The sequence below is a fragment of the Protopterus annectens genome, chromosome 5.part1, assembly GCF_019279795.1.
Source record: "Protopterus annectens isolate FY-2018-M chromosome 5.part1, PAN1.0, whole genome shotgun sequence".
NCBI lineage: Eukaryota > Metazoa > Chordata > Ceratodontiformes > Protopteridae > Protopterus > Protopterus annectens.
The window spans coordinates 563,787,178-563,804,619 of NC_056736.1; the positions used below are offsets into that span (position 1 = coordinate 563,787,178).

At 42.1% G+C, this 17,442-nt stretch overlaps 1 protein-coding gene across 3 annotated transcripts in view; it reads right to left on the reverse strand.

The window, feature by feature from the left end:
• SAP18 (Sin3A associated protein 18) overlaps nucleotides 1-8,326 on the reverse strand; it is a 235,448-nt gene extending 227,122 nt beyond the window's left edge. The window contains exon 1 of one of the 3 annotated variants that reach the window (XM_044073182.1): nucleotides 8,135-8,326. In XM_044073182.1, coding sequence (XP_043929117.1) covers nucleotides 8,135-8,206 — 72 coding nt within the window. In that variant the 5' untranslated portion in view covers nucleotides 8,207-8,326. Of the gene's footprint in view, nucleotides 1-7,276; nucleotides 7,331-7,893; nucleotides 7,942-8,134 lie in introns of those variants that run through there. The other 2 variants (XM_044073184.1, XM_044073183.1) reach the window with 2 other exon arrangements.
• Nucleotides 8,327-17,442: the final 9,116 nt, after the last annotated feature.

Consider the following 17,442-nt stretch of genomic DNA (forward strand, 5'->3'; position numbering starts at 1 on the left):
CGAACTGATCAGATGCAGCACAACTGACTGAACATTTGTAGCAAAGCAGACAATTGTGAAGAAACTAGGTATGACAAGAGTCTCCCACTCGGCACTCCTAGACTTGGAAAAAGCATATGACAAGGATCCAAGAAAGCTAATTTGGGCAGTATGAAGTCTTAAAAACACTGGCAGAATTATTACAAGCCACGCACAAGGACCCAAGAACAAATGGTGTTTGGTTCTTCCAAACATTATCCACAACCAATTAATCCATCTAATCTGTGGGAACAGCTACACAAGAAGACAAACTGGTGGATGGGAATGACCTTGCAATACAGCACTAAGATTCAGATTCAGAACAGGTGTGATGGGGCCATTTATCCTTCACTCAAACAAGTTAATAACTCTCAATAAGCTTGGGGCTATCGAGCAGAAAGATGGGCGAATAAGGCTTGTACTCTTCTTTCACGTCCAAAATTGTAGGTCTGCCTGGCGAACAAGTGCTTCCCCTTGCACTTAACCTTGCCTCCATGGGTCTTCAAGTGGGGGCACCCAAACCTAAATGTGAACACAATGCTCACATCCTGCTAAGAACCCCCCCCCCCACATGACTTTGGCCTGGGCAGAATGGGAGTCGATGGCAAGAACAGATTGCTAAACCAACATGTGAATCGAAAGGGGAGGCCCATGCAAGAAAGCCTCCAACGTAGGCACCACAGCCAGCAACAGCACTAAACCCAAGGTCATAGTCCATGACCCTGAGAGATGCATGCCAAATACGAAGGGGGCCTGAGGATTTGAAACCAGCAAATATACTACAAGCATCCTAAAAATGCCCTTCACCTAAGCAAAGCAACATACCCAACAGCTCAACTTAAGGTGAAGTCCTTGCTCTTCACTTGGACTTCTTAAAGGACTGTGAATTCCATTTCTTCACCAAACCAAAGTAAACCACATTAAAACACTGTACAAAGTAAAATATATGAAGATACAGAAGAATTCAGCTTACATTTATTTGCCAAAGAGCTGGTTTCAGATACTGAGAGTTTTATAATGGAATCTTTGGAGTTTACTGACACTGTTAATGAAGAAAAATGTAAGACAGCTGCGTTAGCAAACCAAGTCAGAGAGAGGTGGAAAGTACAGTTTTGCAAGTAAACTTACCAAAACACAAGATGTTTGATCGATTACTGCTGCAGTAGCCTTAGCATATGGGTTACATCCTACCAAGGATACAAGAGAAGACTAGCTTCCAAAGCTTCACAGCACCTTTCATGCACCCAAACTATCAGGCAACTCCAGCCGAGTTGACTAAAGACAAGTTTGGGCACCAAGGCTCTCAAAGTTTTCATGCCAATAGACAGAGGGGAGATGGCTGTAATTTGTTGTTTATATCTTCAGAAACTAAGTGGGAAACAAAAATTCTGTGAGATCAAATCAGTTAAATTTGTGTTTGACTTTCAATCTTTTGCTCAAGAATCTGATAAAATCTTTGCTTCCAGTGCATTTAGCTATATTTAATGCCCTTCCACTGGTACACATGACCAAAAAACAGTTAGCATTTACACTGTGCTCATTAACAATAATAAACAAAGTAATAAAGAAATACTAAAACCTCAATCCTGCTTACTCTTTCTGAAATTTAGAAAGAGAATGACAGTGGAAACTAATTATGGGCAAATACTGGGTAAAATTATTAGTTTTACCTTAGATATAATGAAAGCAATACACTGTAAAAAATACACGAACTGAGCTTTCAAATGTATGTACACGGTACTAAGCTTAGAAGAAAACTACACCACCAAAGGACTAGTATTTGAAACAGACACATTAAGTGTAAAAAAATTGGTGAAACAGTAAAGCCTTAGGATGTTATTTACTCCAATTTTCTACAATAACCAGTTACAAATTAAAACATATGGCTGAATATATATGTTTAAAAGGGAAGAATGAACAGATTATTACTTGCCTATCAACAGGATGATGTTTGCTTCCTGGATAGAAGATTCATCAATCCTGCAAAAAGTAGAGTTGCTTTTAACGAAGGACTATGAAGTGAAACAGCATACCTTTGTTATTGCTGTGTGTGTTATTAAGGTTTACATGATTGCATTTTAACTGGTTATAAATTAAAAAGCTCTCATTTTTATTAGAATATGCACCATTACTGTTTGATCAGGTTCACTAACGGAACGACCAAAAACATCTTCAATGTGAATTTATATCCAAGCTACAGTTGAAATCATGGTTTTGATACCAATTATATACAACACATTATGATGGTACACAAACTTTTTCTTATTACATTAGATTACTCGGGTAGGATCTGTACAATTGCGTTGCACATGTATCTCATACTCTGCTGTGTGAAAGATAAAAATAAGCAAAACATTTCTAATCTTGTCGGAGCCCAAATCATTGTGTGGTGGGCTTTCTATACCAGAAGCAAAAGGTAATTACTCAAAAATGGCTCCCTCTAATGCAAGCTGTTTGAAGTTGTCTAAGGTCTGATGAGATATACAATGAAACTATTCCCACAATTAGAGGCCACAACACCTGAAATCCTTTCAGATGGCTGCTGATGGCCAAGCTGATCAACCAAAATATACGCCACAAACCCCTACAGGATCCATCCATAAGCCCCTTTCCCATTTTTGCAAATGGGTTGTGGTGTTGCATCACCAGTGACAATCATCTACATCAGCAGTCCCCAACCACTGGGCCGTGGAGCACGTTCTACCGGGCCATCAGGTTATGTAGTGAAACAAAAAACTGAATGCGTGTACGAGTGTGTTTGTGTGTGACTGAATGCGTGCATGAAACCAAAGGTATGAATGAGGAAGTGACTGTGTGTGTGTATGAGAGAGAGAGAGAGAGAGAGAGACAGAGACAGAGAGAGAGAGAGAGAGGTGTGCGAGTGAATGCAGGCATGAATGAGGAAGTGACTGTGTGTGTGTGTGTGAGAGAGAGAGAGAGAGAGAGAGAGAGAGACACATACAGAGGGAGACAGAGGGACAGAAAGTAATGCGTGAGTGAATGCAGGTATGAATAAGGAAGTGTGTGTGAGAGAGATCAGGACAGAGTGAGAGCGATGCGAGTGAATGCAGCCATGAATGAGGAAGTGACTGTGTGTGTGTGTGTGTGTGTGTGTGTGTGTGTGTGTCAGTGATCCCTAGCAGCAGCAATGAGGTTTGTGTACCTCTCTACCATAAAACTGGACACATACCTCTCAACCTCTTAGATCAAGAAAGCTGGACAAAGCCAAAAATAATGGAGGAGAAAAAGGCCCAAAAATAGGGACACTTAAGTACAGCTCTTACAAACTTAGAAAGTTGATAGAAATACAGGTTTTGCATTAGCATGAATTTTCTGAAGCGTATGAAGCATGAAACTCAACTGTCTCATTATTTTCAGACTTCAAACATCAACGATCTGCCAGTCTGTTGCCAGAAAACAACAATTTTATGAGAAAAAGGTAAAAATATGAGGCAAAAATCTGGACATTCTGTGAAAAACTGTACAGTTTACAGGCATGTTGGGCAGAGCCAAATAATAGGAACAGATTTTAAATATTGCTCTGTTGTCTTTCGGCTTTTCCCGGTTAGGGGTCGCCACAGTGGAACTCCGGTCTGCTAATGATTGGCAGTAGATTTTGACGAACGCCAAGGTGCCAGCTCGACCTTCAACAAAGGCACGCCCATTTATGCATGTCTTTCGAACGCCCACCCAACTACGGAGGAGGACATGCAGACTCCACACAGAGCTCTAATAAACTTAAAGTCAATAAAGGTTGCCATTAATTGCATACCTCTCAACCATAGTAGATCAATGTTTTGCTGTTAAGGAGAACGTACATTTTTTTTTTTTTTTTTTTTTTTGCAATTATTGCCAATTGTCTTTTTATTGTACTTTGGAGCTTTTTTTCCTAGATCTCGGCTGAAAATGGACTTGTAGACCAGACAGACCTCCTCATTAAATAAATGTCATGTAAATAAATAAATGTGCACTTTATTATGTGTGCTAAGCGATGGCTGATCCATGAAAAATTGTCTTACATGATAACTGTCCTTGGTGCAAAAAAGGTTGGAGACCTCTGATCTACAGCCAAGGTTTACACCGCTGGGTGGTTAGCCCTGCCACAGTAATTCTTTCACACTACTCACTCACTTGTATGTGTAGTCACACATATGGCCAATTTAGTGTGTTCAATCCACCTAATGCATATCTTTGGAATGTGGAGGAAACCGGGACACCCAGAAGAAACTGATACAAACACAGAGGTCATGCAGACTCTGCACAGAAGGCACCCCTACTGAGAATCAAACCAACAAACCTCTTGCTGTGAAGTAACAACACAAGCTTCTGTGCCACTGTCTATCTCCAATCAGAGGTCAGTAATAGTAACAGTACAAGGAATTCGATATGAACCCTAAATAAGACGGAAGCCTCTTACTCCAAAGTGTAAAACTGTCATGACAAGAGATAATCTTCTCATTCCTAGCAACTGCATGAATGCAGACAGTGTTCCCTTCAGATCTGTTGAGGGCTACCGCCTAAACTTAACATACAAGTTGCACGTCAGTGTCTACCACACCATGCACAACATCCACTCCACTATGTGTTCAAATAAGACAATGTCTTCCCATGCCAGCTGAATATCCATGTACATGTAGTCACCCTGCCTCTCCATAAGTGTTATAGTCCTTACTCTGTTACCTGTGCTTCACAGCACACACTCTGCATACTACCTGTACCCCCTTTTGTCAGTTCAGTATGCAGCCCATACGCCAAGTGGTATGTGACAAGTCCAGCCAGTAGCTCTTGGCTGTCTAGATCATGGCCACTTTGCAGACAACCTACCAAAGGATTACTAATAACGCACCTGCTCATTCACTGCGTAAAAAGAATGAACTATCAAAACTCATTCTAAATATATCCCAGCACAAGTGAGGAAATGCAAAGACAGTGGAACACAGATATGTTGATCCAGGAAAGGGTACTGCTTCATATGTTTTGCAATTACTGAAGCTGCTGCCACAAGCCCTTTGTCAGGAGTTATTAAATTACTGAAATACAATACTTAAATATCCACCTGTGCTTAGAAAGACTGAAAAGGATTTTTTTTCTGGAAATGCACAACTTATGATGAATTGGGTCTGAATTCAAATTCCCGATGACCTCATATTATCAGTTACTGTTAAGATTACCGTTTTAGAACTTGTATTTTACTCATGACAAGAACAGTTATTTTCACATAAGGCAACATTCTGTTCAGAACAGTATTAACCATAAACTTAACAGTCAGATGGGACAAAAAGTTGCAGAAAGAAAAATTGTGCTATAAAAGCCTTCTCATTTGGGTGTTCAAGACACAGTGTTCCACATAACCCAGTCTCAGGAACAGCACAATAAAAAAAGAACACAGTATGCACCCAACTAAATTCTTTAATTAAAACAACCAACGCATCTCTTACATTTTGTCAACCTATACTTTGTATGTCTGAAACATAACTTTTACATAGCCGATAGAAAATTTAGCAATACATGGATGGATATTCTTTGCCTACTGAATTAACTGCTCTCCTGTTTAACAGCCTAAGCATCTGAACATTGTACCTAGTTTACCACACTGTTGACTGTCCCATCTCTGAACCAATTACCTCAAATTAAGATGAACAACACCAAGTGTAAAAGAAAAACATTTCTCACAGTGCTACTGCTCCACCCACAACTTCTTTTTTGCCATTTCTGCACATGGGGTTGGGGTGTCAATTCAACAGTAACAATCATGGTTCACACTGTTGGTGGCTATCCCTAATGCAGCTGTTCTTCCATGCCACAAACCCACAAGCAGCACACACACACACACACACACACACACACACACACACATTATATATATATATATATATATATATAGCCAACTTAAGAGTGCCCAATCCCCCTACTGCACATCTTTGGAATGTGGGAGGAAACTGGAGCATTCAAAGGAAACCCACACAAACACATGAAGGCCATGCCAATTCGAGGGCCCCCCCCAGCTGAGAACTGAACCAGAGAACCTCTTGCTGTGAGGTGACAACACTAACCACTGCTCACCAACCAAAAAAATGTTGTGATGCTGTCAGTCTTCCTCTTTTACATGAGCGACAAGAAATATTGAAGTTACGCTCAGAAGAGTTACTCATTCCGATTCTCAGGAGGGCTTAGGAGTGGTCAGCTTGACTGACTGCATGTTGCAATGGTTTCTAGTGAAGGCTGACACAGATGACCCAACTAATCCTAGACAACAGTATGCACATCACATTCACCATGCACCAGCCCTCACACCCCCCCACTAGTATTACTTTAGTGACTAACCACAAATATGGCTGTAGTATAAATCGCTTATCAGAACTATTAATGAAAAATAACTTGCATACTGCAGTTCTGCGCATGTATCTTATTTGTAACTTAAAACAAACTTTTCTAAATGAATGCCACCTCCAACCCCTACCACACTCGTTATGTCCAACCTTCTACAATACCGTAGCCTTCATGAATCTCACCATTTTGGGGAAGGGGGTCAAAATCTAACTGCAAACAAATTATTGCATTTCTAGACATGCTTCTACCCCTTGGGTGTCTTAATTTTTAGCTACTGATAAAGCTGCAGAAAGTTATTATGTCACATGAAGAGTGTTGCGGAATGCCCCACTACACAGGCAGTACAACTGAAACAGCAATCATGACTGTTGTATTCATGTTTCTATGACACTTCAACATAAGACCTAATGCCAAAATCATGGAATGCAACTGGTACATCAGCAGCATACTTAAAAGCTGCAAGGGCTAAGGGCACCCCCGCCCTCCACAGAGCAGTGAACTACCTCACAATTTGGATCCAAACACGGTTGGAGAGAAACTACAGCTTATTCCAGTAATCAATATGCTTAAGATAAGAAATAAATCCTGGACGGGATGTCACTTATCCAAAAGGACACATGCTACGTGAACCTCTGCAGAAACAGGAAAGCGATGGGCATACATAGGTTCCTTACTAGCGTACCTTCTGTTACAATCTGGAGACCCAAGTGTTGTCAAGAAGCAAAGCCATCTGTTTCACAACTGTATAGCTGAAATTGCAAAAACTGATGTAATTAACACTGCCATTTGTAACGTGTGATGGTCTGAAAGGGTGGCAACTTGCAGGGCAGGAGTGCTATGGCTACAACACCTTGCCTAATACTCTCAGGGGGAAATGCAAATGTATTTAAAGTCAGTTTTATACTGTATGCTAAAAGTCTACACTCACAATATATGTATCGTTGTATCCTGGAACTCCAGTGATCATAGTGGCCCGTTCGGGCACATATAGGTGGTACACAACGTAAGAATGACGTATGTGGAGATTTTGCTAAAGCTCGTGCGAAATATAAGTTTACAAGTAACAGCCGCGACCGTAACAGTACGTACACATTTTCGCTCACTTTCCCGACCAGTCCTAAAACATTCTAACCAGCCAAACAGCACTCTCTCAACTGTGTACATTATTCCAGTGGACGGTCTCATTCAATCAAGGCGCTTTTAACAGTTCTTCCTTTGGTATGGCTGCCCCTATGGAAGCAACTGTTATGTGGGAAGAAAAACAAGAATACAGTATGATTTTCCATAGATGTTAAAGAAGTTGATATTTTCCTTGCCTTTATTTCTGAGCATCACGAAATTCAGTACTTTTTAAGAGAGTGCAGCCATATTTTGCTCTATAAAAATCTCATGTTCGATATACAAAACTGCCCCATAACGGATATCTGAAAAAAATAGCACATCACTGCATACTAAATATCCACCTCCTGCTTTCTACTGGAAAGGCCTTTTCGGCTACAGAACCCTGCATTTCCCCACCCAAATAATACTTCACACAAGTATTACTTTTTTCTTCCCATCAGTAACGTTTCCCCGCATTGTCTACTCTTTTTAATGGCCGTTTCCCACAACTTTGTCCACGCTAACAAATCGATCAGTATATCATAAAAAACACAATCTTAACACACAAAAGTTCACAACCTCTCACATCACTGAACGTTACGTCGTTACCCCACAAGGGAACAGCAATGTCGCCATGCCGCAATCTTTTAGTGACACCAGGCCTGTTGGTGTGTACACGTCTTACCTTTTCTCTGTCAACTGGCTTTTCAGGTTCCTTCTTTATTTCTTCCTGAGTAACCCGCGATTCTACAGCCATGTTTCTTACACAAAAAATAACCTTTCTATGGTACGTTCCCTCTATACATTCCACAGAATATGAGCAAAGTAAACCAAGGCTATCAGTAGCTTCTCAACTCCCTTTTCACAAAAGAAGCAGCGCCCCCTCTAGGTGCTAGACAATTTAAGGAGAATAGGAAACAATCGCGTGCAAAAGATGCCCGTACACAAATTATTTCTATTACTAAAAACGCTGTAGCTATTTACCTTTACATTTTTTGTTCCCAGGCCAAAGCACTAGTCGCACCATGATGACCAGCTGCAGGGTCAGCCAGGGTTACGTTCAAAAAAGCAGCAACAGAAAAGTACAAGCAGTGAAATACAATGGTGATGCAACCAAGCCAGCAAACCTTTTACACTATCGAGATGTACATGTTACAAACAGAATCAGAGGAGTAGCAAGAAAAGAGTAAGAAGCATGTTTAGCAGGTAAAACAGGATGTCCTTACCAGTATTCATTACAAATGGGATTCCCTGCCGTGAAGCCCACAGCCTGGACAGTTTACCAAAGTCTACCGTTGCTTTAAGGTACGCTGAACGTCAACTACACATTTCTTGTGTTGCATAGGGCATAAAGGTGACATTCAGAGGTACCCTACCCTCCTCAGAACTTCTTTGCCACCAGTCCGAATACTGTTTTCAACCGTTAGTCTGTTACCTCAGTCCGTTTTTCTGTTCATAAGTTGGTACTAGGCTATTGGCCGTAGGATCTATACAATCCTAACTATAACAATTCCCTGGTTGTTTCTTCCCACAATATTTACTTCCCTTTCCAGTGATTACTCCCATTTGCTGAAGTCCTCACCATTGCAGATAAGTACCCAGTTTTTTTTTTCTTTTTTGTGCTGTTTGGGGTTAAAGTCATCCAGGAAGGGTAAATGCCACTGTGAGAGACTGACTCCCATAAAGACCGCCACAATAAGTGTCTTTTTTGCTAGATGCTGCTCACGACCATATGCCTTTAATTTGTTAGGCCCTAAAACTCTTTGTAGTAGGGCTTCTTCCCTTTCATTGTATCTTGAGAACCAGTGTCTTAAGCTTCTTGCTAAAGGTACTATGGATGGAACTTCTTGCCCTGAGGGTCAGCCGTCAGGGAAGAAGAAGGTGAATAAGGTAAGACTGGAATGTTCCACTGTCCAGCCTCTTCCAGGAGTTTCTCTTGAGGTTATTACGAACCCAGAGGCTCGCCTGGTTGTTTTCTCAGATTCCTCTACCGTGTCTGGGTTGGAAGCCGGTGAGGATTTGACGGGCATCGCGTCCAACTAGGCTTTGCAGGCATCCATTTCGGGCATTCAGGGGGTACCACAGTTAACTGTTTCTAAGGGTTCTGCAGTCTCTCTTTATGGAAGAGGTTTCTATGTTGTGGAATGCCGTCCTCCTGAGTCTGGGCCTTCTCAGGTTTTTCGGACGGTTGTCCCCTTAAAAAAGAAACAGAAAACTAATTATGTTTCTTCTGCTCCTAGGGATCAACAAAGTGAGTGGCAGGTCTTTACTCAGGGTTTGTTTTGTGCTTTATTGTCATTGCAGCCTTCTCAAGGGGTTTTGGTTCCTGCTCCTCCTTGGTCTTCTTTTTCCCCTAAAAGGCCCAGAGTATTGAATTCTTCTGAGGAAAAAGTGGATTCTGATGATGAATCGCTTGCTTATTCTACCTAGATTCCTTCTCCTTTAGACTACTGGTCTGAGGAGGAGGACTCTCATACTCTAAATAATCCTTCTGAGGAAATTTCCTTTGGGGACACTGTCTAGGATGATGGAATTTTTTAAGTGGGATTGTGCCCAGGTTTTGGATATCCGTAAGAGGTACTATGAGTTACTGTAGATGGAATCTCCTAAACCTGCAGCCATTCCTTCTGTCTTGGCTATTTTATTGGATGCTTTTTCCAATGCATCTAAAGTGCCGGATTCTCTGCCCCCTGCTCCGAAGAAGTCTGATAGGTTTTATTGGGTGCCTGAGGATTGTTCCTTTTTGTTTAAATATCCTGTTGCTGACCTTTCTGTGGTGTCTGTCGCTTCTGATAAGCCATCTCAGTTGCTTCCTTTGGGCAAGTTACTGCCTTCTGACAAGAACAGTAGAACCATGCATAGGCTGGGTAAGAAGGTTTATACTTCAGTTACCCTAGCTTTTAAGGCTATCAGTTATCAGACCCATATCTTGGCTTTTCTTTCTCAGACTTGTCAGCTTCTTCCTGATTTTCCAGACTCTGAAGGTAAATCTTCTCCTCTTTTCTTGCTTGGGACTTATTTATTATTTATTTATTTCCAGTTTGGTGACCGGGGAGATCCACTGGGCTCAGGAAGCCCATTTTCAGTGGAGGCCCAGGGAGAAAAGCTCCACGTTACACCATTTATTTACAGAGAATATTATAGTGAATTATTGCAAAGCATACTTTAGATAGGTACAATTAAGAAGAAGAAAGCCATTACAATTTCATTTTCCTCTCTGATAGTTCGTCATTCTATTAAATGTAGTTATGATGCAGCAGATGCCTGTTCTAGGGCTGCTGCTTCTGGTTCAGTTCTGAGGAGATATTCTTGGCTTAGGCTTCAACCTTTGTCTGATGATATTAAGGCTAAGTTGATGGATGCTCCTCAGGATAATAAACTTTTGTTTAGTGAAGCAGCTGCTGGTTTATTTAAGTCTCTTCAGGACAAAGGGAAGGCTTTACAGGAGCTTAAGCATGTCTTTGTTTCTCCTGTGCCTAAATTTCAGTGAAACTACCCTTGTAAGCCAGCCTTTTTTCATAGGCAATTTCACCCTCCTTCTAAAGATAAAAAGGGTAGTAAACAGACTCCTCCTGCTAAGGCTACTCAGACTGCAGAGATTCTTAAGCTTTCCTTTCCTGACAAACCAAATGCTGTCTGGACTATCCACCTGTTCCCAGTCACATTCCTCTTTCTCTTCGCCTTTCTCCTTCTCTCCCTGTTTGGCTCAGAATCACCCAGGATTCTTGGGTTCTGTCAATCATTCTGCTAGGTTACTTCATGGTCTGGATTTCCTGCCCTCCTTTTATGGGCATTCCTCAGCCTCCTCAGGACCAACTTCCTTTTTTTCACCAGAGGTTCTTCGAGACCTCTTGTCTCAGGGTACTATTCAAGAGGTGCCTGTTTCTCAAAGGGGGAAAGAGTTTTATTCAAGAATGTTTCTAGTGCCCAGAAAAGAAGGTATTTGGAGACCCATTCTAGACCTCTCACATCTAAACACTTTTCTGAATGTACCTTCCTTTTGGATGTTGTCCCTTCAGTTCTTTTTTTCCTCTCTTGCTACCTCAGGCCTTTCTGGTGTCTCTGGACCTCAAGGATGCTTATCGTCATATTCCGATCCATCCTCTTTTCAGGGGATTTCTGCATTTCTCTGTTGCTTCCTGGCATTTTCATTTCTGTGCTTTGTCCTTTGGCCTTTCTACTGCCCCAAGGGTATTTACCAAATGTCTCGCTCCTGTGATAGCCTTTTGTAGGCTTCAAGGGATCCAAATCTTTCCTTATTTGGATGACCTGCTGATTCGGGTATCTTCTCCAGAGGTCCTTTTGTAAAATCTTCATTTTACCATTTCTCTTCTTCAGAGCCTGGAGTTCACAATAAACTTCAAAAAGTCTTCCCTGACTCCTTCTCAGGATCATGTCTTTCTGGGTTGCAGAATTCAGACAGTGCCAATGCTGGCATCCTTGCCTCCTCCAAAGGCATTAACTCTCATTTCTTTCTTTCAGACTCTTCTTCCCCAGGCCTCCATTACAGCCAAGAAGTTTCTGAGAACACTGGGGTTCATGGCTTCCACCATTCCAATGCTCCCTCTAGCCAAACTCCTCATATAGACGTTCCAGTGGTTTCTGAAGTCGGTGTGGCTTCAGCATGCACATTGTCCAGACTTTCCTGTTCCTCTTCTCCTGTGTCTCAAGAAAGAACTTTTGTGGTGGATTCAGCAGTTGTCTCTGAATCCAGGGCTCCCTTTCAACCTGCTCTTCCCTCTCAGTATCTGTTCACAGACGCTTCAGATGTGGGATGGGGAGCAATGTTTGGCTCCCCGAGGGTTCAGGGAGCGTGGTCTCCTTGTTAGCGGAAGGAGCACATCAACATCAAAGAGATGAGGGCTCTTATGCTGGCTGTTCAGGCCTTTCATCCTTTCTTCTCTCCGGGGCCTCTCAAAGTATTCGCAGACAATACCACAGTCATGTGGTATATCAACAAACAGGGGGGAACGAGATCTTACTGTCTTTGCCAGCTGGCACATCTGGTATGGGGTCTGGCTATCCAATATCAAGTGACTCTTCAGGCAGTTTATATTCCTTCAGCTCAGAGCATTGTGGCAGACAATCTGAGCAGGTCCTTCACTCACTCCCACAAATGGATGCTTCACAGGGATGTGTTTCTGGACATTGTTCACCAGTGGGGTACTCCTCAAATAGATCTCTTTGCCTCCCCTCTGAACAGATAACTTCCTCTGTTTTGTGCTAGAGTCCCAGGTCCTCTGGTATGGAAGGTGGACGCCCTCTCATTTTCTTGGAAGTTTTTTTTTATGCATTTTCCTCCCCTTCCTCTCATTCCGAGAGTCCTGCTCAAGATTCAACAGGATTCTCCCAGAATCTTGTTGGTGATTCCCTTTTGGCCGCAACAGACTGGTTCCCTCTACTTCTGCATCTAGCCAAGGGCAATCATCACAAGTTACCTCACAGGGTGGATCTCCTCACAAAAGACAAGGGGTCTCTCAACCATCCCCATCTGTCCATGCTTCAACTGACACTGTGGGTGATATGATTTTGATCCCTCATAGACACCTTTTTTATGAGGACGTGCTGCAGGTTCTGCAGGAGGCCAGGAAACCTACTACTAGGAAATCCTACTAGTCTAAATGGAAGAGGTTTTCTTTTTGGCGTCTTTCTCATAACCACTTTCTGTGGATGTTCCTTTGGTTCTCTCTTATTTGTGTGAGTTGCTCAATGTAGGTTTGGCCTATTCTTATATTAAGGCCCACTTAGCACTCTCTGCTTATTTGCCTTTAACTCCCCCATTAGCTTCTAGATTTGAGGCTAAGCAATTTCTTAAAGGTGTTCTTAAAATTAGACCTCACAGGAAGCCTGTTCCTCCTCCCTGGGATCTTAATTTAATTCTGGAAAAATTGACTCAGGCTCCTTTTGAGGCTGCTGTTTCAGCTTCCCTGCAACATTGTTCTTGGAGGACAGTTCTTTTGTTAGCTCTTACTTCTGCCATATGGGTGTCTGAGCTGCAAGCCCTTATGGCTTGTCCATTTTTTTTATATATTTCATGAGGACAGGGTGTCCTTGCATACTAATCCTTCTTTCATACCCAAAGTTGATAATGAGTTGTCACTTAATCAGTCTATTAATCTGCCTACTTTTTTCCCCCTCTCCACAGTCTGACAGTGACAGTGAGAGGGTGCTGCATACATTAGATGTGCATAGACAGCTCAGATTTATTTGGATAAAACTAAAGCTATCAGAAGATCTGACCAGTTATTTGTTTCCTTTCATCCTAGATCTTTAGGTTTGGCTGTTTCCAAGCAAACTATTTCCACTTGGATTTCAAAGCCAATTTCCTTTTGTTACACTTTTCATGGCGAGAGCCTTCCTTCTTCTGTAAAGGCTCATTATACTAGAGCTGTGGCTTCTTCTGGTGCTTTTTTCAAAGGCTTAGACATTAATTCTATTCTTGAAGCTGATACATGGACTTCTGTATCTCCAGAGCTATGGCTGGTTTTGCCGATGCCATTCTTCATGGCTTATTAGAGGGCTCTGCTGCTGCTTCCTCCTCCCGAGTTTTTTCTTGAGCTTTGGCACTCTCCCATTTGTAATGAATACTGCAATGGTGAATGTAAGAACCTAGTACAGTTGTGTAAAATCTTACAATAACAGTAGATGTCATTGCCGTCACCGCTGCAGTATTCACTCCCTCCCTCCCCCTAGTTTTTTTCCCCTTCCTGGATGTGCAGGTTCTCCTTGGTTTTCCTTGGACTACTGTTCCTACTGGGGCAATCAGTTCTGAGGATGGTACACCTGAACGTCACCTTTATGCCCTATGCTATGCAAGGAATGTGTAGGTGACGTTCAGCATACCTTAAAGCAATGTTTGACTTTGGTAAACTGGCGGAACGGTGGGCTTCATGGCAGGGAATCCCATTTGTAATGAATACTGCAATGGTGAAGGCAAGGACATTTACTGTTATGGTAAGATTTTACACAACTGTACTTTGTTTAGAGGACAAAGTAAGAGATAAGTAATGGTAAAGACACACAGTCCAAAGACATAGAGACAGAAAGGTAAGTATTGCAAAATGACAGTGAGCAAAGAGAAGGTGCAGTTGTTTACGTAAACTTACCAAAACAGCAGATGTTCAAATGATCACAGCTACAATAATCTAAGCTATATGGGTAATTTCCTTCGTAGAATATAACAGCCAGCCAGCTTCCAAAGTTTCAGGGCACCTTCCTCACAGCCAAACCATTAGCCAACTTGAGTTGAGCTGATAATAAGAACAGTTTGGACATCAAGCCTTTCAGATCTTTCATGCCAACTGACAAAGGAAGGCTGAGCTGTGAGATGACATTGCTAGGAACAACAAAAATGTCTACACCCTTGCATAAAAAATGCACACACCAAAAACAAGGGGGAAGGAGGAGGTTGTAGCCACTGTAGCAGTGATCATTCAAACATCTACTGTTCATAGGTTCATAGGAGGTTACTAGACTAGTGGCCCTAGAGCCTTTACAAGCCAAGACATGTTAATCCCAAGTATCCCAATTTCTTCTTTTTTGGGTAGTTCGCAGAACGAATTTATGAACAGAGCAGGTCTGTGATCAACACCAGCTATCCCTGTACATGAGGGACATGGGTGCCACCCTCGAGCAAATTTGCAATATCCCATCCAGTTATCTAGGTTGCGTTTGAATAGTGTCAGTGAGAAGCTCTGTTTTACATGACTAAGAAGTCTATTCCAGAGAAGCAGCAGTCTCTGGGAGACCAATCTCTCTCTCCAATATGTTCTGTTAATATCACAAGCTAGGTTGAGATCCCTAGAGTGAGTGACTCTTGTGCCATTTGACTTGCAGATGTGCAACATTTCCATTAGGGTAGCATCGGAGATTGCCCTATAGGCCAGGAACAAGCCACCAATCAGCAGCCTTTAAGAGACAAAGTAAAATGATAGGGCTTTCAACCTGTTCATGTGGGTCCATGGTTTGGAGTCCCTGTATTTTCTTATTGAGAAACTTCTGAGGTCTCTCCAGCTGCTACAGGTGTCTGGTAAGGTACATGCAAAAGAGTGCATTATACTTTATTAGTGGTCTGATAAGAGTCAAGTACAGTGGAGTTATACCATCCCTTGATCTGGAAGCTATGCCCTTGCTTATGAGGTATGCTACTTAGAAGGCTTTCCTAACCCACTGTGGAAACTTAGTGGTCGAAGTTCAGATTGCTATCAACCTGTATTCCCACGTCTCACTCCACTGGGTTGGAACTCAGGGGGTGCTGTCAGTATTATAATTTGTAGGGAATTTCATTTTTCCAAAGGGAATAATAGTGCATTTTTTTTCATTTAGTTTTAGACCATGACTTTGGCACCAATTATTTGTTTGTGTTAGCTCCTCTTGTAATATGTTGACATCATTGGGGGACTCAATGATTGTTCCCAGTTTACAATCATCAGCGAACTGGGTGAGCCAGAGGCTGTCTGCTTTGGCCTGGACTTTTGAGAAATAGATCCCAAACAGTAAGGGGCCCAGGAAACACCCCTGTGGTACTCCACTGGTGATGAGTCTACTGGAGGAGGTGGAGTCACCAATTCTGACAGAGTGTGTTCTGTCGGTGAGCCAATTGGCTACCCATCTAGTAACGTAAAGGTTAATCCCTAGCTGAAAGAGTTTCTCGATGCCAGAGTGGGGAATTGTGTTGAAAGCCATGGCAAGGTCAGGATAGCCTGTGTGCACTCTTAATTTCGTCCATGACTTTGGTGACATTCTCAAAGAAGTCTACCAGGTTTAATAAGCATGATCTACCCTTAACAAAGCCAAAGTGGGTTGGGTCCAGCATTTGGAGGTCACCTATCCCATGTTGATAAGGTTCATGATAATTGTTTCCATGGCTTTGCAGATGAGGCTAGTTAGACTTATGTGTCTGTAGTTCCCAGGGTCAGTTGATGGCCCCCCTTTGTGCAGGGGATTGCTGTTGTTCTCCATTCTGCAGGATCATAGCCAGTTCTCAAGCTATGATTAAAGAGAACGGCAAGTGGGTCCACTAGGTCTTATTTTAGATTGTTTAGTAAACAACCTGGGATATTATCTGCTCCCACTGAGTCCATGTTTTTGGCCTTGGTGAGCTTAGAGATACCAGGCAGAGGGCTGGTGTCGGGTATGCTTTGGGGTTTGGTAGGTGGGGATGGGGGGGGGGGGTAAAGTTTGCACTGAATCTGTCAGCTAGTAAGTTGGTGATATCTTCCAGTGTAGTATAAGTGATCCCATCTACAACCAGTTTGGCACATAGCTGGGCATTCCTTTTTAGACTTCGGACATAGTTAAAGAATGCCTTATAGTTATCCTTGGCTAGGGATGTGATTTTAGTTTTGTAATTTGCTTTAGAAGACTTTACAAGATTTCTGATTTTCTTGTTTAGGCTTAGGAGGGAACTCTTCCTCTGCAGAGTGATATCCCTCTTACTTTTGGACAACTGTACTTGAAGTCCACCACAGTGGTTTATTTTTACTGGAAGACCTGGCTTTGATTTGGTCAGGTACATCAGAGTTTATGCAGTTGCTTAAGTGTTTGTACAGAGCATTTGTGTATGCTTCTGCATAGTGGTCATTGATGTCTGTGATTGTGGGTGGTATGAAGCTTTTTGTAGCATCGCTTAGTAGGCTGTAGTTAGTTTGGTGAAGTTTTTTTATAATTTTTGTTCATGTGAGGATGTCAGTTCCAGTAGTTACATTACTGTTATAGTAAATTTACTTACACAGCTGTACTATATTTTTCAGATTGATCACTGCTGCAGTAGCCTAAGCTATATGGGCAGATTACCATAGCTACCTGTATTTGGGAGGTAAAAGGAGAAGGTTACAAAAGCCCCTGGAGAATGGTCCTATCAATGCCTGACCTAAACTAGCTTGTAGTGCTTTGTAAAAGTATGTACAGAAGACCAAGTTGCTGCTTTTAGAATACTTCTAAAGTCTAACCCTTTCCAAAAAGCCATAGATGAAGCCAAAGCCCTGGTAGAAT